Source organism: Lutra lutra, chromosome 11, assembly GCF_902655055.1.
Source record: "Lutra lutra chromosome 11, mLutLut1.2, whole genome shotgun sequence".
Classification (NCBI taxonomy): Eukaryota; Metazoa; Chordata; class Mammalia; order Carnivora; family Mustelidae; genus Lutra; species Lutra lutra.
This window is the reverse complement of record NC_062288.1, coordinates 93,007,111-93,029,209: the sequence shown is the minus strand read 5'-3', so window position 1 is coordinate 93,029,209 and position 22,099 is coordinate 93,007,111. Positions and strand designations below refer to the sequence as shown.

Sequence of the window (22,099 nt, the reverse complement as noted above, 5' to 3'; positions counted from 1 at the left end):
GAGTTGCAGGGAACACTGACTCAGGCCTAAGATTTGTTTTCGGGCTGTTTTATTCCCCTCGGTGAGGGGAAGTGGAGGCCGCCTACCTCATAACCGATCTCAGAATGTCAGAGCTGCAGGAGGCCCGGGAGACCAGCTGGTTTTACTCTTTTATTTTGTATTCTAAGAAAAGAGGCCCGGAGAGGTTAAATGACTTTGCCTGAAGTTACAGAGCCAGGTTGTGACAGAGCTAGGTCTAAACGCAGACCTTTTAATTCCAAATTGAGCTTCCCTTTTACCACCGCAGCAGCTGCCCTTTTGACTTCTTATTTTATTTATTAAGGAACCTTTGCTGGCTTCCTTTCCAAAACATTCCCTGCCCCCACGAAAGCATCGCACCCTTATTACATTCAGACCTTCTGTCATCTCTGAGCCCGTCTGGCTTCAGACATAAGGGAAAAGCACCTTTTATGACCGGAGAGCAAATGCTCCCTATTTGTGACTCAGTAAGAAAGCATCCACCCCTGTTAAATAATGAAAAAACCTAGAAGCATTGCCCTACATTGTCTTTGGGGAGGAAAATGAAGCTGTTCAGGTTTTCACATGTGTTCGCACGTTGTTTCCCAGAGGGACAGCAAAATATCTTCAGTTTGCTTATTCTGATAACAGCCTTGAGATCGTTACATTCCATTCATGGTCTTTCTTAGAGAATTCAGGCTCCTTTTTTTTTTCACCATCATTATTAGACAGTCTCCAAGCCTTCCGAGGTCAAATGAGGAGGAGAGGCGGGATGGTAGGTATTCGATGGAGCATCAGCCTGGTGCCAAAGCCCATACCTTTTGGAGCACCTGGAGTCCATTTCCAGAGCAAGACTTGAGAACCTAAAAATACCCATCTCGGGGAAGCTTTGGTTCACTGCTATTGACAGTCAGGGCGGGATGTCTTTGAACACATCCAGGACATTTTTTCACAACCAACTTGTCCTATTTTTCTCACTTTCTGCTGGTTCTGTCATGGCTTCTCAGTAGCCTCCTGAGTGATGATCTCTTTCTTCTCTCATCGGTTTACTTTGAGTTTTCTGGGCCTTTCTTGACAGTGCCCCACCAAGTGAACACTTGATAATCCAGCTTGTCTGTCACCAGTTCTCTCATAGAAAGTTGAGTGAGGAGTTTCCATGAAAATTGAAGGCATGAAATGAAAAAGCACTGAAGAAACATGGATGCAATCATGATTCTCCATAATCGTGGTCTATGGAGGAATATCAGGGTTAAGACTGGAGATGTGGGCCTGGTTTTCAAAAGGGGAAAAAGAAGATTAATCAGTTAGGAATTGATGTAGTGAACACGGAGCACCTTAGTAAGTCAAAGAACAAACTAGAATCTAATATGAGATCACCAGGAATAAATGAGCCTTGCAATCTGTGTTAATAGACTGATAGATCAAAGAAATGCTTAATAATTTGTCCCAATTTCAAAGTTCGAAATAAAAAGTTTATAGTCATGATAACAATGAAACGGCATTTATTGAGTTCTTATTAGAGAGAAAAACTGTTCTAAGTGAATAAACATCAAGTTTTGGTTCTAAGGATGTGCCCTGATATCTCTTAACTTTAGCTTCTTCATTTAAAATAATGGAGCTTAGAGCCCCTGGGTGGCTCCTTTGGCTAAGGCTCTGACTCTTGATTTTGGGTCAGATCCTGATCTCAGGGTCGTGGGATCAAACCCTGCATGGGACTCCATGCTCATTTCAGAGTCTGCTTCTCCTTCTCCCTCTGCTCCTCCCCTGCTCATTGCTCTCTCTCTCTCTCTCTCTCTCTCTCTCTCTCAAAATAAATAAATAGATCTTTAAAAAAAAAAATAATGGAGCTCCTCTTTCTAATCTCTCTCCAATCTCACCAGTTATCAGAGAGCTAACTAATTGGTAGTTCTTTACTCCTCATTGTCCCAAGATTTCTGTCCTGACCAAGCTGTTGGGCTCTTGGATTCTAATAGCATTTGGAGATAGAAGGAGATTCATTACCTCAGCTGGTTGGGTTTCATAAGAGAAGGGAACATGCAGGTGCAGATACCCAACAGGTACAACATTCCCCATATTTGCAGTTGTTAACTGGCCAGTCAAGGAGGTGAGAAGTAACTATGTGGCTGACTGTAGCTTTCATGTTCATAACCCATTCATGGTTCTCAGCCAGTTTTTATTTGCCATAGCACCATATTATATTGGAATCAGACTGTCTATGAATTTTTTTTTTTATCTTTGTGACAATTTTGAAAGACAGATTGTATTTTTCCTCACTTCAGCTGAAGTAGAAAGCATGAGTTAATAGTTCAAGGTGACTACTAAAAATTACAGAGCTGTTCTAGAATATATGTGTTCCGACTCCTGGCTCCAGGGGAGGGACCCCTCCTTCACGTGGTTAAGAGTCTCCAGTGTGTTGACACAGGCCAGCGTTGCAGGGAGGTGGAGCACGCTTGTGAGATCTGACAGAGCAAAAGTCTAAATGGCTTTAAGCCAGCACTTGCCTGGGTTTCCTAGTTTGGCAACCTGTGGGATTCCTGTTGCTCTTATCAGGGTGAAGTGGTACCTCCTGGCAGTGAGTCACTCCCTGTGCATTTGAACAAGAAGGCAGATAGTATCTTGTACTCTTGAAGCACTTTCCCTTTCTCCTACTGTGGCATTCTAGGGAGGAGATGATCTTGGCAATCTGATTTGACATATCTGGCTCAGAAATAAATAGGGGTTTTTTTTTTTTTTTTTTTTTTTTTTTTTCATGAAAACGTTATGGCTCCTTTAATTTTTCACACCTGTCATCCTTGGCATTGGATCTTAACTTGAGGCAGAATTGTCCCATTGCAAAACATGTGTCCTATCCAAAAAATTCCATGAAGGAAGTCTGTGGGACTCTTCAGTCATTTGGCCATCCTTAATGTTAGTCACCATCTTTCTGGTTACAGAATCAAGAGTGTAAAGATTTCACATACTGCCCTGAACCTCAGTTTTCTCAAATTAAAATGACCAGGTAGGCCCTGATGATTTCCAGTATTTCTTCAAGCTTCATCCGTCTATGATCTGGAGCCTGTTGTCATAATCAGAAGTTTTTCTGGAATGGCAAAATACCAGATTTTAGTAGATTTAGGGTAGGACCCAAAGAGAATAGAAACAATGAATATTTTATGCCTTTCTCAAAGTTGAAGGCCCTGAGGGAATGCCCTGGGTGTTTCTTGGTGAAGACTGGAAGGTGTATGGTGGGGCAAAGCGATGGTGGTGTTTTCTGTTTAGAGTGGAGGACACCTGAGAGGAGGAGGCGTTGTCTGTGGAGGAGGCAGGAGATACAGTTGGAAGAGACGGGCCAAAACAAGCCTCCCAGCTGGCTTGTATAATGAGAACATAAAAGGGTAAAAACTGCAAATTGAAGGTAAGGCACAGAAGGAGGGTTATCAACAAGGGACAAAACATCAATTAGGAAGAAACTTCAGAGCATTTGGGAGATGGTGAATAAGAAATTTAAATCTACTTTAACTCTGTGGGGAGTTTGGACTTAGATGGCATTATGTTGGGCCTTTTAAGTGTGGGAAGGTTAAAAGTAAACCTGTTGGCTTTGGCATGTGGTATGGATCAGGCAGAAAGCCCCGCCGGGTCAGCAGTGCTCCCACTGGCAATGCAGAGGCAGAATCCGGACCTAGGGACTGAGTGAGGGAAGAAATGGCTGTCAAGGTGGCTCCCGCTCACGTCCCAGCTCTCGGAGGCTCCACCGTGGATGGAGAGAACAAAACGGCAGATTCTGTACTGCCTGCACCTTGGATGGTTGGCTTGATCATGATTTTGAGTTTGTCTTTGGGGAGATTCCGCTGTCTGTTGTGACAGAAGAAGAGAAGGACTCCAGGGGATGGTTTGAGTTTCTTAAATCAAAGAGGTCTCCTCCATCTGATATGGATTATATGTTATTTCTGGAACTGCTCCGCCTGCTCTAAAAGGATCCCGAGGCTCTCCTCCCACAATCTGAGGAGTTGTCCTGGTCTCGGGCCCAAATTACAATTCCAAAAGCGTTTGGCAATCAGGAATCTGGTTACTGAGTTCTGGTTGTGTTTGTGTTCAGGGGACAGCAGGCAAAGCTGAAACTAAACGGGAACAGAACTGGCAGCCAGGAATCCTGACCTACTCCCCCATTCTCCACAGCCCCCATCCCTGCCTTCTAGATAATTCTGGATCTTGTCGAGATCAGATACAATAATGGTGTGGAAGTGTTTTGTCCTGTGTAAAGCACTATGCATTCAACATGGCGTATTATTATTATTATTAATTATTATATTTTCTTATAACTTTTCTTCCCGTTGAGACTGGTTAGATACTGTGAAGCCAGAGAATGAGAAGCCTTCTACCAGGCTAAGGCTGGTTTGGGTTCCAGAAGAACTAAAAAGCACATTTGGGGACATTTGCAGGTATATATATGAATAAACCAAGAACTAGGCAGATTGAATTTCTTTGGGCTAGTTAATTCTGAATCTCTGAGCTCTCCTTTGCCACCCACTAGAAGTCCCCACGGGGTGTTTCTCCCTTCCTCTCATTAGCTAATTTGCTTGTATAAAATAAAATAATGAAGTTTTTCACCTCAACAGTTAAGCAAGAAGACCTGCTATAGGCCGTCAAGATTGGATTGCATTTGGAGAAAATGCATCATTACTTGTCTTAATGATGAAAAATTATGTCGTTTAAAAGGGATTAGTATTGGTGCATCTCCCTAGAAACAAATATCACATAAAAATTCATATTTCTATAATAAATAAATTAGGGGTGGTTCTTTTTTACAAAAAATAGAACATACCCTACCAGTGGATTTTTAGTAGGGTTCTTTACGTAGACATCCCCCATTGCCTTTATAATTGGACTGACCTATTTCACATATCTTTTATTTTTTACAAAGAGAGGCACATCTGGGTACTACAAACCAACGGCTGGATGTTTTGTCTCTTTAAGAAACAATTTCTGCTACTGCTTGTGAAATTTCAGTGAAGCATATATCACTTTACAAAAAATATACCTCCTCCAAAAAAAAACCTTCAAACTGCCTGTGTAATAAGGAATTCTAAAGCTCAACCCCCACATTTCTTTACTTAGAGAAATATGTATTATACCTTAATATTGGTACCAGCAAAAAACTGAGCACCCTTGAAGTTTCGCTGTATTAGGGTTTGATTTGTGAGTATTTTATTTTCTTGGGATTTTTTACAGAAAAGCCAATTTTCTCTTCTACTAGGCATCAGGCTGTATCCTGTTTGCAGGTCAAGATCCACACAGGTCTAAGGAACACTGTCCTTGAAGGTGGCCCCTGGGAGAGTGGAAAGGGGAGGCCATCTGTCTTTCCCCTCCATCCTCCCTCCCCTCCTTCCTCTTCCCTCCTGCCCGCACCCTCCTTCCTTTCTCCTCCCTCTCTCCCTCCTGTCCAGTACTGGCCAACTGTGTGTTTTGCTGGAGGGAAACCTTGGTTTCTAAAGTGAATTTGAGCTGTGCCCTCAGAATTATTTCTCGGCATTTCTTTGAGGCTTTGGGGGTTGTCAGCTTGCCTCTACCATGTCCCCTATGTCTGTCCGAGGCTCCAAGTCTTTGAAGCATTCTGCGCTCCCGGCAAGCTCCTAGCTGTAATTTTTCACTAAAAACCCTTCTTCCCCTGCCTGAGAGTGAGCCTTGAGCCAGATGCGGTCAGCCAAGGCAGCCCTGTTCCAGGCAGGAGGCCTGGAGAATAAAATCTTTGTTGAGCACATCCACTGGAGCACGGGGCAGGCCTTGCCCCCCACTCTCCCTCCACCCCCCACCCCCACCTCTTGAGGGAGCTGCCAGGTGCTGTTGCCTCACTGGGTTCCTCCCGTGCCTCCTCAGCTTCACAGCCCTAGACCAGGTAACACGGGGTGAACAAGCCCAAGAAGCAGAAAGAGGGCATTTCCCTCCCTTTCCTAAGTTTTGAAAAGCTTTTGCATTTTCTATTGCTTGTAACATTTTAGAAAATTATAGGGTATTAGAGCTGAATGTGTTGATAGCCATGACCTTTAACTATTTGTGTGTTGTTACTATTGCCTCTGCTGGGAGGTTTTTTCTTTAGATTTTATTTATTTATTTGTCAGAGAGAGAGCGAGCACAGGCAGGCAGAGTGGCAGCAGAGGCAGAGGGAGAAGCGGCTCCCTGCGGAGCAAGGAGCCCAATGCAGGACTCGATCTCCGGACGCTGGGATCATGACCCGAGCCGAAGGCAGCCGCCCAACCCACTGAGCCACCCAGGCGTCCCTGCTGGGAGTTTTTTAACGGGAGATCCATGGAGTCCTCCTCTCCTGTCCTTGGACAGGCTTGAGGGGGCAGGGAGCCACCAGGAATCTGCATCTGTGGGCCTGTTTCTGTAGGAAGCTTTCATTCGAGTCTCAAAAGGGTCCAGAGATCAGAAGAGGGGAGAAACCACTGAAATCAAGTCCAAAGTCCAGTTGTTCACGCTCCCCGCCCCATAAACACACACACACACACACACACACACACACACACACTCACACTCAGTTTCCAGACAAGGAAACTGAATCCAGAAGAGAGGGTGTGATGGCCAGAGAAGCCCAGGCAGGGACTGGTTGCTCCTGTTAGCTTGAACCCAGAAGATACCGTCCAGCCCACCTCGGGAGGGCACCATGGCTTTGAACATGCTCTCTGAGCTCATTGCTCCAGAGGGGCCCAGGATATCCATTTCAGGTAACTGTATGGCATCTCAGGACCATGATCTCTTTATAAGATGACCCTCATTCACCCTCTAAATAGGGCCGGTAGAGCCCCTTGCTCAGGGTAGCCGCTCACTGTATTTGTTGGAAGGAGCAAAACTTCATGGTGAGCAGAAGTACGAGGACACCAGCTCTATGCTACCAGTTGTTTGAGCTCAAGAATGATGAATCTGTTGTGTTCCTCCTCCTCCCTTTTTCTCATCCCCATGACCTCAGTTCTTGGGGCAATTGTCAGCGGCAGCAGGCCACCCAGATTGTAAACCACTCTTTCTTGTGTGCTCCTTTGACAGCTGGTTAATGACCTACAAACACAATGTCAGTGCTTCAGAATTTTTTTTTTATAAAGTAAATGATATATGTCTGGTTAAGCATTTCTCTTAATTGATCTGATCTGTACTCATGGATATATGTTTTAAACATTTGCTCGCGCTTCTTTCTTGATTATAGGGAGGCCTAGGTTTTGAAGGAGATTTGTTCACGGTTTGGCTGGGATATTGTAGAATGAGAATAAATTGAGACAAGAGATAGTTGGGGAGGACATGTGATCGGTGGTCTGTACTGGGCTCAGAGGGACCCGCCTGAAAATGTTCACTTCTTGGTTATGGAGTTTATAAGGCCCAAGGGTAAAGGGTTTAAGTAACTTGGCAATGAGAGGGACACCAAAGAAGAGTAAAAATGTGTCTGATTAAGAGATACATATTCCCAAGGGTTGAAGCTGGTCAGGGAAATAAGAGGCCTATTACAAGCTATGTCTGTCTAGGATGACTTGTAAAGGAAATAGATTCTTCTTCTCCTTCTTTTTGTTTTTTTTTAGGTAGTTTCCTAATGGATGGGAAAATGAAAGGATATTCTAGAAAGAACACTCTGAAAAACCAGTGTGCAAGTACAGATGCCAACATTTAATTGTTTTCATTTTTATAGTTCTTTTTTTTCTTTTTCCCTAAAGAGTTTTTTAAAAAATTGATTGCTATGCCAGTGAAGTGTTGGGGGTATGACATGCATTATTTAACTCAATCCTCACAACGGGAAGCTGCTACTCTTGTTCTGTTTACATTACAGGGGGAACAGACTGAAATTTAGAGACCTGAGCTCCTCTTGCACTGATGCCCATATAGCTAGGAGCCAGGATCCAAACTCAGAGCAGTCTGGTTCTGGAGCTGTATCACCGTCATAAGGGCACGAGTAGCATTGGAGTAAAAGTATCAGTGTTTAGAATCAAGGGAGGCAAGACTTTACAGGACAGCTGAGGCCGGCCGGGCTGGAGGATATTAAATGTTGGGTATTAGATCAGGAGGAGATGAGACCTTGACACAGGTTCTTTTTTTTTTCCCCCCAAGATCTTATTTATTTATTTTATAGAGAGAGACACAGTGAGAGAGGGATCACAAGCAGGGCTAGTGGAAGAGGAAGAATCAGGCTTCCTGCCAAGCCGGGAGCCTGATGCAGGGCTCGATCCCAGGACCCTGGGATCATGACCTGAGCCGAAGGCAAATGCTTAATGACTGAGCCACTCAGGCGCCCCATTGATACGGGTTCTTAAAGCAAGTTGCCAAGGGCCTTCTTCACTGAGGTGGGCGAGGAACACTCCTGTCATGAGGCAGGGGTTCAACCCCGTCAGGCGGTTTCTTCCAACCCAGAGATTCAGTGATGGGACCAGGAACCCTTGGGCAGAACCGTGCACCGAGGGCAAGGGCCTGTCCATTATCATTACTGCTGGCATCCCATGGAAGTGATGTTGGAGCCTCCCCATCTAGCAACTCCCCCGCATGTTTCTACACTGAGTGTGGAAGACTGTTTGTGGTGGACGAGTGGCCGGGCTGTGAAATCTACATGATTGTTTTGAAATTCAAGCCCCCGCGACAGGTCGGCTTTGGAAACAGACTTCAGTGAGGCCACATTCTGTAGTGGAAAGTGCGTGGACTTTGAAACCTGTGGCCCCAACCCTGGGCAATGCACCTGACTTCCCCGAACCCCCATTTTCTCACTGGTGAATGGACATGTGTCTGCCTGATAGGAGAGCACCTCGCTCGCTTTCTGGGAGTCTAATTGGTGAAGCGCTTCTCCTCCAGATGGCCTGGCACCTGGTCCCATCCACGTCCTCATCACGGATCAGTGGCAGCTTCCTGGCGTTATACCCGATGGAACTTCTCCATGCATTTGGATCATGAAGCTCCAGCACCTCTTTCTAGAAGAAATACTGGGGACAAGTTCGGTCAGTTTGAAATAAGAGGACCTCAGTTCAAGGCCTCACTCAAGCAGTAGGTGACTGAGGTCTTGTGGGCACTCATTGAGGGGAGAGCTATGAAAATACCTTGTAAATTCAGACAGCTTGACCAGAGTCTTAGGCAGAATGGTAAATGCTGTTATGCCATGTGAACTAACATTTCATAACCCTCAGATTCATGTGCGTGGTCCTTTGCTCAAGTGTTTGCAGGATCCAGGAAGGCTCCCTGTTTGGGGAGGTTCACTTTGCTCCAAGACCATATGCCCCCTCTCAGCGGCTACCAGGAATGATGGGCCAGTTCTGGCCTCGTCCCTGCACCAGCGAGGGGATGGTGGCCTGTCTGCTGAGCCCCTGAGCCCCCAGCTGCCATGGAGGCCCAGCAGGAGCTGATCAGCTGGGCTGAGTCACAGCACCCGGCTGGGACAAGTTGGGACGATATCTTTTCAATCACAGATATCCCCCTGGGACCTACTTAGTGCTCATCACCTTGCCAAGTTCCTAGGTGTGGGTGGCAGTCAGGTTTGGCTGGTCCTTCTCCCAAGGGGGTTCTTTTCCCAGAGGGGAGGTTAGCATATTGCCTTCAGGATTGACTGCAAGTTCTTCAGGACTGTCTATCATTTAGGGCTACATTGTTCGGCAACGTGGTAATTACTACAAAACCCAAAGTAGAGGGAGTTCAGGGACGGTTAGCAGCGTTAGAGAAGGTTTATTATTGGTTATCTGGGGGATGTTCACGAAAACATTCATTACTCCTGCTCAGGAAAAGGAAAATGGTGTCCGCTGAGTAGCCCAACCTGGCGGCTTCCGTGGGAAAGCAGGGCAGTCAAAGAGAGCCTTGGCTCAGGGTAGAACGGGATTCCAGAGGTATAGCAGGGTCAGCACGGCTGGCCAGAGTGGACATTGTCGCTTAGGGGACCGAATTGTGGCTGGGAAATACAGGGACTATGAGTTCGGCTCTTGAGTTTGCATTTTAATGTCGTGTTACTTATTTCTCTTTCTGCTCCCTGAACGTTGGCCTCGAAAGGAACTCTGTCAGATACTTGCAGAATATTCACCATCAGGCAACCACGAAATTTGTCTTTGGGGACCTGCTGAGGGAGTTGGACCCTGACTTCGAGTGATCTTATAGTCTGGAAACCTGGCTCTTAACCTTAGCCTTGCAGGTGTTCTGCTCCTTGCTCTGCAGAGTGTGGTCTGTGGACCAGCAGCATTAACTGGGAGTTGGTTAGAAATGCAGACCCCCAGGTCCACTGGACTTTCGAGTCACCATCTGTGTCTTAAGGGGATTCATGGGAACATCAGAGTGTGAGGAGCACTGGCCTAAATGGCAAGCCCAGGAAAGGCACGGCTTTTCTGTTGTCTTCCTTATTATTTTGCGTCCCCAATACCTAGTTCAGGTTTAACATATGGTCGCTCAATAAGCCATGAGTCTTCCTCTGACTTGCTCATAGCTCAGGCTCTAGGGACATTGTAAGTTTCTAGGGAACTAATTGTAAAGTGGGGTGTGTGGGGGTGGGGGTTTTGAGTAGGGTTGGGGCCACCCTTCGGAGGTTGAAAAATTGAAGTGAACATTAGAACCACAGGTGGTGGGGGTGGTTTTCATACGGATGCTTTTGAACAACTCAAAACCTCCAAAGGTGGGTCAGAGGATTTGTATTTTTTTTTTAATTTCCCACCATTTCCAAGAATGTTTATTATAGTATCACATATAATAATGAGATATTGAGATATCTCTCAAGAAGAAACAGATAAAGGGGTGTCTGGGTGGCTCAGTCAGTTAAGCATCTGCCTTCAGCTCAGGTCATGATCCCAGGATCCTGGGATCACGTCCTGAGTTGCCGGGTGTGGTCCTTGCTCAGCCGGGAGCCTGCTGCTCCTTCTGCTTGTACTCTCTCTCTGTGTCAAATAAAGAAATAAAATCTTTTTTTTAGATTTTATCTCTTTATTTGGCAGAGAGAGACACAATGAGAGAGGGAACACAAGCAGGGGGAGTGGGAGAGGGAGAAGCAGGCTTCCCCCAGAGCAGGGAGCCTCATGTAGGGCTCGATCCCAGGACCCTGGAATCATGACCTGAGCTGAAGGCAGATGCTTAAGGACTGCGCCACTCAGGCACCCCAATAAATAATATCTTTAAAGAAAGAAGAAATAGGTAAATACAATGGAATACAAGTCAGAAGTTCAGATGAATGAAATAGAGCTGCATGTATAAACATGAATCAATGTAAAAAATGTTTTTGGAGAGAATAAAGGTGCAGAAGGATGTGTGAGGGATGGTACTATTTATTTAAAGTTTAAAGTATTCTTATGTATGTAGTGGAAATATGCATATGTAGGAAGTATGTAAAGACCTGAATGGGGATGATAACTAAGTTCAGGGTGTTGGTTAACTTTGGGAGGGAGGAAGGGAAATGGGTGGGAGCTTTAATAGTCCCTTCATGTTTTATTTCTTTAAAAAAGAAAGAGTAAAGAAAAAAAAAAAACATTGCAGCAGGAAACATGGAAAAATAAGATTTTCCCCAAAGGAATGGATACATAATTATTTGTGGTACTGTTTTCTATAATTTTTCTGAATGTCTTAAATATTTCATTATAAAATGACTAAAACAAAGTCTCCTGGGGATTGTGATGCAGGCAGGTGACTCTTGGGAATTCTTGCCTTAGATGTTTCTAGGGGCTTTTCAGTTCTAAATGTGTTTGTGTGCAGAGAATTCGTCCCCAAGTGCCTCTCTTATTCTTGTACATGGCTGATATCTGTCAGGCTGTGCTCAAGCCTGTGGCTTTCCTGTATTCTGTCCCAATGAGATGCAGCCACGTATGTTGGTGATGTTGGCATGTCGACTCTGAGGACCTCGCCTACAAGGACCTCTTCCGTGTTGTCTCTCCTTTATTAAAGGGGAAGTTGTATCCTAGAACTTCCATAATCTTAGAGCTCTAACCTCCTTCCTTCCCATCCCCAAGGTGTGTTCATTTTCAGAACACCTTCCCTGACCTACAGTCGCAGGGCTTAGTATGCTTGTGGATCTCAAGAGTTTTCTTTGCCTACCCTAGGCATCACCTTTTGCAATCAATTCTCCAGTTGTTTTATCTGCTTTTGTAACTTTCTTTCTATACCAGAAGTGTCCCTAAAATTTAATCAATAAAGATGACACTATTAGTCTGTGACTCAGGAAGCTTAAGAAAGATGAAATGGTTCTAGCAGCTGGTGCCAAAGGGGACTTTCATATTTAATTTAATTTTGTTGTTATTATTTTGTATTAATTATTTTTATTAACATATAATGTATTATTAGCCCCAGGGTAATAGTTCTGTGAATCGGGAGGCTTACACACTTCACAGCACTCACCATATCACATTGTTGTTATTATTTTTTAATGTAGTCGGTAGTGGTAGTTCTAAACCAAGGATGATTCCCTCCTCCATTCCCCCAACCCAGGGACATTTGGCAATCTAGAGACATTTCCAGTTTCCAAAACTAGGGAAGTGCTACTAGCATTGAGTAGGCACTAAACATCCTTTAAAACACAGGAAACTGCCCCCCTCCCCCGCATAACAAAGAATTATCTGGTCCCAAATGTCCATAGTGCCGAGATTGAAAAAACCCTGTTCTACATACCCTCATACCATGAACATCCCCCTATCCGTGAAGGAGAGAGGTTGGGGCTGTACCTGTGGGACCGTGGAACAGGGGATCCAGGAGTCCCTGTGAATGTGTGTGTAGACCATTCTTGTATCATGTTCACTGCATGGTGTGGGCTAGAGACTCAGTGGTGTTGGACTCAGTGGAGACTCAGTGGAGATGGAGGATGAGAAGAGATTAAGGGAAAACTGAAGAGGAACAGTCTAAGTGGTGGGGAGAGCAGAGGGAAGCGGCCTCTGATGCCTTTGAACTTGGCACCTTGCTATAAATAGTACCCTCATGCTGTAGAAATACAGGATAGTGTGTTTAAAAATATTCCCGATGAAAAATGTGGTAGATAGTTCCAGTGATGGCCTCTAGTGATCTGCACTGACCTCCACCCACATTTGTCTGCTGTGATTTTGCCATTCCTCTCGTCAGGAGGTAGAGTCCATTTTTCCAGCCCATGCCTCTGGGCTGGCCTTGTCACTTGCCTTGACCAAAAGAATGGGAGGGAGTGTTGATGTGCGACTTCTGAGGCCATTCAGCTTTGGTTTTCCTCCCTGTTAGCGTCTTTCTGGCATCCTGGGAAGAATGTCAGCCTGCCGCAGTCTCCGAAGGAAGGATCCAGGTGTTCGGCTGGCCCGGCCCCACGTAGCTCCCAGCCAACCTTCCAGCTCAAGGAGCTCACATGAGATGAGCTTGTGTGCCTAGCCAATCCACAGGGTAGTGCAGAATAATAAATTGTAGTTATTCGAAGCCTCTAAACTTTGGGGTAGTTTGCTCCCCAGCCACAGGTGACTGGACGTTGTATGTAAGTGACTTCATCGGAAGCAACAGATGACGGATCTGCCCGAGGATGTTGGGTAACTCTCAGGTCATGGTTAAGACTTCTTCCTCTTTTGTGTCTCGTAGCACTTCTCAGAACTCCTGGATGAGTTTTCCCAGAACGTGCTGGGTCAGCTCCTGAATGACCCTTTCCTCTCAGAGAAGAGCGTGTCAATGGAGGTGGAGCCGTGCCCGACATCCCCCGCGCCTCTCATCCAGGCTGAGCACAGCTACTCCCTGTGTGAGGAGCCTCGGGCCCAGTCACCATTCACCCACGTTACCTCCGGTGACAGCGTCAATGACGGTAAATCCAGAGCAAGAGCGGCACCGGGGACCATGGCTCTGGGCTCCTTGGGGGTGCGGAGTGTGTGTCACACTCTTGTCGGCCCCCACTTTAGTCCCATACATGCTCCACGTAAAGCCTGGGGCTGGGGCTGTGGGGAAATGCAAAGGGGCGGGGGGCACATTTCTTTACCCCTGGCCAGGTGGTCTGGGAACTTGCTGTCACTGAGTGGTAGTCGTTGCTTTCTTTGACCCTGTGGATGGGGCAGCAGGGCATCTTTTTGCAAATCAGGTGGGCTTCTCTGGTTGATAATTCCAGGAAACCCGTTGTTTTAAGAGGTCATGTCATTTTTTTTTTCTGAGGAAGAATTTTTCTGACCGCTCTTCTCCTCAGATCCTTCTTGGGCACCCTGTCAACCCACATTCAGTCCAGTCCCTTGACCACATGCATATGAGATTTTGGTGAGCGTTCCCAGGGCACTGAGCCTTCTGGGTGACCCTTTCTTGCCGATCGCCAATGCCATCTGTGTGATATTTGTTCAAGATCTAGTTTTCTTGGCTTTAGAGTCTTAAGCTGTTTGCCCATTTGTCTGGAGAGTGACTGTCTTCCGTGGCTCAACTCCTATATCACATATGATCAGTGCCTGAAAGTGTAGCCATTCATTCACCTAGTGGTTCTTGAGTTCACAGGTGAGGCAATGAAGGAAATAGAAAAAAAAAATGTAGGGTGCCTGGGTGGCTCAGTGGGTTAAGCCTCTGCCTTCGGCTCAGGTCATGATCTCAGGGTTCTGGGATCGAATCCCGCATCGGGCTGTCTGCTCCGCAGGGAGCCTGCTTCCTCCTCACTCTCTCTGCCTGCCTCTCTGCCTACTTGTGATCTCTGTCTGTCAAATAAATAAAATATTTTTTAAAAAGTTTAAAAAAAAATGTACACCTTGCTCTCCTAGAACCTAACCTCTGGGGAACATGAGAAATGTATACAACCGACAATAAAATTGTTGAACATATGCTAAGGGTGGGGTGAAGGTGATGTATTCTGCAGTCAGACCTCACTTTAAGATCTATGTCAGGGACCAGTTAGAGGCAGGCTACTTAATGTGGTCAAACCCTAGGTTCCTTGTGCGTAAAAGTAGGACAAGTCAGCGTTGACTCCATGTCTTGTTGTGAAGATTAAACATGAGACTCTGCACCAGCGCCTAACCCGGGACCTGACTCATAGTAAGATATTGTTCTTAGCTGCTGTTGCAATTCTATGATTCCAAACCAGGAGCTGTAAGAGGCTGGCAGGACCTTAAGTGATCAGGAAGTTTTGGGGGAGGATTTCTCAACTTCCTAGGCTGTGTGCTCCTATGACGTATGATAGTGGGTTCCTACCCGTCGAACTTACTGGGGGATTATTTTCTTTTTGTTCGTTTATTCTTCATACGTCTGTTACACTCAGCAAATGTGCTTGAGATTATAATCTTTAAGAGTGCAGGGACAAACTACAAATCTAATGCAGCTGGTTTCTGGGACTAATGAGTGGAAGTATTTCTCTGGAGGGTAATTAGGGTACTCATAAAGTCAGGACTCCAAGGAGTTAGATGGGATGAAGGTATTAAAAGATTCAAGAAGAATATTCACTTCTGTTCAGATTCATTCCCTATTACAAAATCTCAAACAGTCCCTCATTGTTCTGTAGAATGAAACCAGCCTTTGAGTGTGGCTTTTGAGGTCCTTTGTGGGCTGGGCTCATCCTCCCTCCCTCCTCCACCTTGTCCCATTGCTCCCTGTCTGTGTGGCTCTGGCAGTGACTTCTCCACGCCACGCCTGACACTGCCTTCCCTACTCGGAGTTTCCATTGCCTTCTCTCACCCTCTTGTCAACCCCACTGGTCACATTCCCACTGATCCCTCAAGACGCAACCCAGTGTCATCCAGACTCTCCCCCCTGGACGTTGTCAGCCTTTATGTTTTCATAGCACCGTTTTTGTTTGTTTGTTTATTTCATTTTTTGCCATTTTTATAGAGACTGTCACACTTGCCCTTATATTTCAGCCATTATTTATTTTTCTGTTCTCTACTTGGAGCTGGCTGTGAGCAAGTGTGATTATGTGTTCCTGGTACTTGCTTGGTACTCGGAAGGTATCCGATGAGCAGTTACTTCATTGAATGAATTGTGCAGTCAGTTGTTAAGGGAGAAGGTGTGGAAAACGAAGCACATTCCTCATCTCTGGTGATGGCGTCAGGGAAGACACCTGCTCTCCTCTTCCAGGCATTGCTAGGTCTCTAATGATGCTGGTACACTAGGCTGGGTGCATTTGATCAGGTGGTATTTCTTGGCTTCTAGCAGCTGTCTTGTGTAGAAGCAAACATTGGAAGAAAAAGTAGATATTTTATAGATGCTTTATGATTCACTCTTCAAACTCACGTCATAGCGATCTGTCGAGTAACTACTTTGTACTTCACCTGCCAGGGACTGTCCAAAGCATTGAGGGTAAAAGAGTAAACACAGTGAACAAAGATCTCTGCCCTTGTAGAGTTTACGCTCTAGGAGATAAGGGTGGAGTAGAAAATGAGAAAAGGAACGAAGTAAAATATATGGTTTATTAGATGATGATGAGCGATATACAGAAAAATAAACCAGGAAGAGGGGTAGGGCATTGCTGGAGGAGGTGGGCAGGTGTCTTAGTCCATTCAGTCAGCTTTAACAAAAATCCCAAAGACTAGATAGCTTATAAACAACAGAAATTCCTTCCTTACAGTTCTAGAGGCTGGACGTCCCAGATTAGGGTGCCAGCAGGTTTGGGGGAGAGCCCTCTCTGGTCGCTGATTTCCTGTGCTTTTCTTGCATGGTGAAAGGGACAAGGGAGCTCACTGGGGTCTCTTTAATAAGGGCATGGTTTCCATTTGTGTGGGCTCCACCATGACTTAAGCACTTTCAAAAGGCCCTCCACCTGATACCATCACACGGGACATTAGGGTTTCAACAGAAGCATCTGCGGGGAGCACAAACATTCACACCATAACAGGTGAGGGGGAACTGAAATCTTAAATAGGAGAAACAGAGCCTTCTTGGAAGGTAAGGTCCGAGCAAAGATCAGCAGGAGATGAGAGAAAGAACTAGATGTGTCAGGAAGAGGCTTCCAGGCAGAGGAAACAGCAAGAACAGAGGGCAGAGGCCGTGTGACTTGAGTCCTAACCACAAAGCCACACTTAGAGTGAGACCATTAGTGTCTGTGGGGTTGTCAGCCCCTCTGTGGCTTCGCTGTTCTAGAATACGCAGGCTAGAGAAGGCCTCTCAATGATCGAAGCAGACTGACTTTCCCCTCAGTTCCGCAGATGTTTGCTGAACACCTGCTGTGTGTCAGACACCGTCCTACAGACTTAAAGGACACGGCAGTGAAATTTAGATCCTACCGCTAAGTAACTCAGGGTCTAGTGAAAATGCCACGTACCCCCTGTACTTTACCAGACAGAATATAAGCAACGTCCCAAGGGGAAATGAAACTGGAGGAGTTCAGGGCAGAGGGAGCACGCGCGCACGGAATGTCATAGGAAAGGATGCATGAATGAGACAGAGCTTCCGGGGGCCTGGATGTGTTGAGGAGAGTTGAAACAGTGCGAGTGACTGGAGGGAAACGGAGGGAGGCCTGAGGGCTAGGACATTGATTCTTCTGAAGCAAGATCTCTAGCGAAATGACTGCAAGTAAGCAGGTTTCCTTCTCTTCTATGATGAAACGATTTCTTTGTATTTTAATTGTGATTGATAGAAATGCAACGTAGGGGAACTCCGCGTAGGAGTGCCATCTATGCCAATCATATTGGGGAAAAAGATTCAGGGAGTCTTTTCCAGGAAGCCTTTCTTATCATTAGGCCAAAGCACACACCTTTCAGTGCCCTCACCTCCTGCCTTGTTCTATGTATAGATCCTGAGCTGCAGTAGACCTGTGCTAGTAATTTGCTGAGAACAGTTAATAGTGAGTCAAATATATTTTGCAAAGGGTTTCTGACCCACAGTTCATGTTCAAATATTGATATTTCTCTGAGTTAAAGCCACCTTTCTCAGCCGGCAAAAGCCCTTGTATCAGTAGGGAATAGTGAACAAGGAGAGTAACTATTTGGACTGCGAAATCACAGTTAAACACCGTACTTGAGTAGACGGGGAACTTGCCCAGGAAAGCTTTGTCTAGGTCTTAGCTTCCAGTATTTTTCTGAGTTTTATGTGAAGGGGCAAATGTTTGGGAACAGCATTGTTTTATTCATTTGAACCCCAGTTTGCATCTGCCTCGAGGGAGGAGCAATCCCAAGGACCCCCCGCCCCACACACACACCTTGTACCATGTGTTCTGTCCTTCTCCCTATTGGAGAAGGGCGGTAGCTGTTTAAGGCAGTGAATCACGAGGCAGCCTTTAAAAAATTGCTGTTCACATTAAATTTAATACTCTTTTTCTCTTGCATTGGGAAAACAGGATAAGCAGAACTAGGAGTCCTTATTTCTAGTGACGGATAGTGAGGCCGTTACTTCGTTGTACCTGGGAAAGCCAGTGATTCAGAGCTCCTTCTTCAGTTTTCCTTAGATGAACTGGAATTCTTCTATAGTAGCCTCTAAACCTAAAAGAAAGTGACACACAGTTTGAGTGCCCTGTCCTAGTTTATTAGGATTTTTCTCCCTCTTTCTCCCCTTTACCCTCTCTTCTTCTGTCTCCCACTTCTTCCTTCTTCTTTGTCCTTCCTTGTTTTCTTCCTGCTTATTCTCTCTTCTCCCCCATCCCTCCCTCCTTGAACCCCAGGCCAGTTACATGGGGCATATGTAGTGAGTGCTATTCTTCTTGTTAACTGTAGATCCCTAAAATGGTATACAACATTTGGGGCTCTATCTACTTTTGTCATTTTTTCTGCTGAGAGCATTTATACCTTTTTTTAGATCCTCAAAAGAGTCTGTGACCCCCCTCCCCGCCAAGAGGTTGAGAAACACTGATCTAAGATTACATAGGAATCATCTATCCTCAGGACCGAATTTGACGATAGACTAGAGCTAAAGAACTTCATGTGGGCTTGCCAACCGCAATTGCCAGCCCTTAGAATGTGGGCTCAGCCTTCAAAACCACCAGAAAGACATCCTGCATTGAGCTCATTCATTTCTCTCCATGATTAAGGCTGTTAACCACATGCCAGGCAGGGTTTTCTGTTCTACAAAAACAGAGAGAGAAGGTTAAACATCCAAGTAAAATGTCTGTGGATATTTTTATACTCTGATTGAAAGGGGAAAAAAAGCTTATATTTGAATGACCAAGTCTTGTGCCTTACCATGTGGAAGGCATCTTCATGGGTTATTCTATTTTAGTCATCTTCCTTTGTAATTAAGTTGGGATGCTAGGTACTCATTTGCTTTGTTCTTCAATTTCAGTCTTCTTCCTAAAGAAAAAACTTAGTAGAGCTGGAGGAAGTCTGTTTAGAGAGAGCTAGATATGGCCACTAGCCTCCCAGATGACATTAGAACAAAATTAGAATGTACATAAAATACCAACAGACTCAGCAAAAAAAAAAAATATACATGCACCAAAGTGATGGAATACAATATTTCTACCACACACAAGCCAAGGGGACTTTATTTGGGGTGGAATAAGGAACTGTAACTGTGGCTGTTCCAGGTTCTAGAGAGGGTGGGACCAGGGACATGATAATTATCTTCCTTCTCATTAAACCAGTTGGGCTTTTCGCACTAGCAATGGCAAGGATGGCTGAGTAGGGAGGCTTAGAGTGGAGACCCTGAATTTATGGAGCTGTTTTCACAGGTGGGAATGAAAATTCTAGTGTGTGAGCTAAAGAGGAGCAGTGCTGCTGGTAAATGTGAAGCCTGGTGGAAGCCGAGACTTGGGGTTTTGGGGAAAACAGATTTTTAGGAAAGCAGGATGGTGTTTTGGGGAAGAGTAGAAGAAAATGATGTCGCATGGCTGATGAGGCCACAGCACGGAAGGTGTGCCTGGACATGGGTCCGTAATACAGGGAGGAAAGGGAAGGTGTGTAACATGGATGGCAGAGAAGTAATGGGTTTTGGACTAACTGGGCTGAAACCCATGGCAGGATTAGCACAGGATCTTGTATTCGGGATAAAGGGGAGAGATGAGTCATAAGTGACTGGGGTTTGCAGCATGCAATGTTGAAGACATCTTGATGTTGCAATGTTCCAAGGAGGTGGGACCTCAAAGAAAGTCCCAGAAAGACACCAAACAAGCTCTATCTTCATTACATTTTGTTCGAGCTACTGACGAGAGCCTCAGTCAATCAGAGCCATCGTAGCACGTGTGGATTCAGGGGTAAGAAAAGAAGTTGTGTTGCTCATCTCCCCACAGAGGGCAACTGAGTCCTCTGACATGGGTGGGCTGAGACTCAGGTAGGGTTGGACAAGCAGAGGAGCCTTTGTCCTCTTGGAGTCCAGCACCTGGGCTTATGACAGAAGCTCTTTTGCTATTTATCAGCCTTCTTGGTGATGGTGATCTTGTATCTTGGTGATGCTTTCTTTTCCTAATAGGCAGGAAGAATAATGAGGCTTCCCCTTTAAAAAGAAAAGAAAGAATGAATGAATGCGTGACTTCTTTGCCTAATCCCTGCAATGCTAGAATAGCGACAGAAAACAATGTGTACATCCATCTAGCAATTGAGATGACTTTCGATATTCACACATGAGAGTCATAACTTTGCTTAGGGAAAAGAAGTGCACAGGAGAGGTTGTCTTGTGTCTCAAATATTTTGAAGTCAACCATGCCTTCCACGGGTATGTATTTATATCATACTCTAAACATGGTAGCTGAGAGGAGGACCAGAGCTGCTCAACGCAGAACGCCTGCTAATCTCTAGAGTCAAACTGTCTAATTTTGAACTTGGACCCTGCCACTTACTAGTGGGGTGAGCTTAGGCTCGTTGCTCAAGTCTCATGTCACTTTCCTGATCTGTAAAATGAAAATAATGATACTAGTACATGCCTCATACTGCTGTGGTGGGGCTTGCATGAATTAACGTGTATTAAATATTTACAACAGGGCCTGGCAGTTAGTAACCACCAAATAAATATTATTACCTTTAAGCAGGTGACTGCATGATTAAATATATACCGTGCCAGCTGGCTGCTGTAGGAATGACTGCAGTAAGGGAAAGGGGTTCTCCATCCTTAGGCGCAGAAAGGACATGGAGTTAGGGAAGTGCTCGAGAGAAATCGTGCTGATCACAGAGGTCCGTCTAATACACGAAAACACTGAGAACAGTGCCTGGCACATAGTGAACACTGAAAACATTGGTCTTAGCCTGGGAATCTACCTCAGGAACACTGGGATTCGAATTCTATACAAACCAAGGTGAGAAGATAGCAAGAACCAATATTGCATTTTTTGTAGTGGCTAATTATGGGCTCCAAACACATTAATTGACTACACTCACTTTTGCTAGAGATTAAAATCACTGATTAGCAATATACTAGAGGGGCAAAGAGAAGAGGATGAGAATCCCAGGTCTGCCCCATACCAACTAGGTGACTTGGGGTGAGTCACTTAATCTCTTCGGTTCCGTGTCTAGCAAGTATGTGTAATTAGAAGCGCCTGCCTTACCTGGCTGCTCTTAGAATTACATTAAAATATGTAAAGCTCTTAGACCAATACTTACACACATAGTAAACACTCACAGAGGAGTGTTTGCTGTTTTTACTGTTTTCACTACTTCATCCGATCACTCATGACTGAAAGTTGTTTCAGGGTCAAGGCTCTCAGGGAGAGGACCATGGACAGCCAGGCCTCTAACTTTCATTCCAACATGTGGCGGGCTGCTGTTTAATAGGATTCCGACACATTCAACTCAATGCTTGCCCTTCTCCCAAACTCCAGAACCCAGCCTTAGCATTTCTTCCTTTAAGAGCTTTCTGCATCAAAAATCCGTCAAGATTTCCCAACTCCTTTGAAAATGTCAAAGAGCAAACACGGTTATCAAACGCTGAGGGATTTAGATGAGGCAGGCTTGACAAAATTTCCTTTTCACATTAGCCCTGTTCTATAAATAGCCAGTGGATATCTAGCCGTATATATCCTATAAGGGGTATTGGCCCCATAGGATTTCGCTTTTTTAAGAATACACACACACACACACACACACACACACATACACACACACTGTATATACACATGTGTGTATATGTATATAGACATAAAATAGGTAACATATTTGTAAAGATACTGCCTACTCCTAATTTAGAGTTTGATCTTTTTTCTTCCCCCTCTTCCTGAGGAATGAGGGTCTGTTCAATACGGTTATTTATACAGTACATATGGAAATGATTGAGGATGGGCAATAGGGTGTTGCCTCCACACAGGTTTCCCTCCTTGTCTTTTCTAGCCCCTCCAGGCACCCTGCTGTGGGAATAGTCTCAGAGCCTAGCGCCATTTCTCACAGAGGTGCCA

The 22,099-nt window shown here is 45.2% G+C and overlaps 1 protein-coding gene across 1 annotated transcript in view; it reads left to right on the top strand.

The window, feature by feature from the left end:
- CREB3L2 (cAMP responsive element binding protein 3 like 2) overlaps positions 1-22,099 on the top strand; it is a 109,373-nt gene that overhangs the window by 50,079 nt on the left and 37,195 nt on the right. Inside the window, exon 2 of the mRNA XM_047694696.1 lies at positions 13,480-13,696. Within this exon, the coding sequence (XP_047550652.1) occupies positions 13,480-13,696 (217 nt within the window). The remainder of the gene's footprint in view (positions 1-13,479; positions 13,697-22,099) is intronic.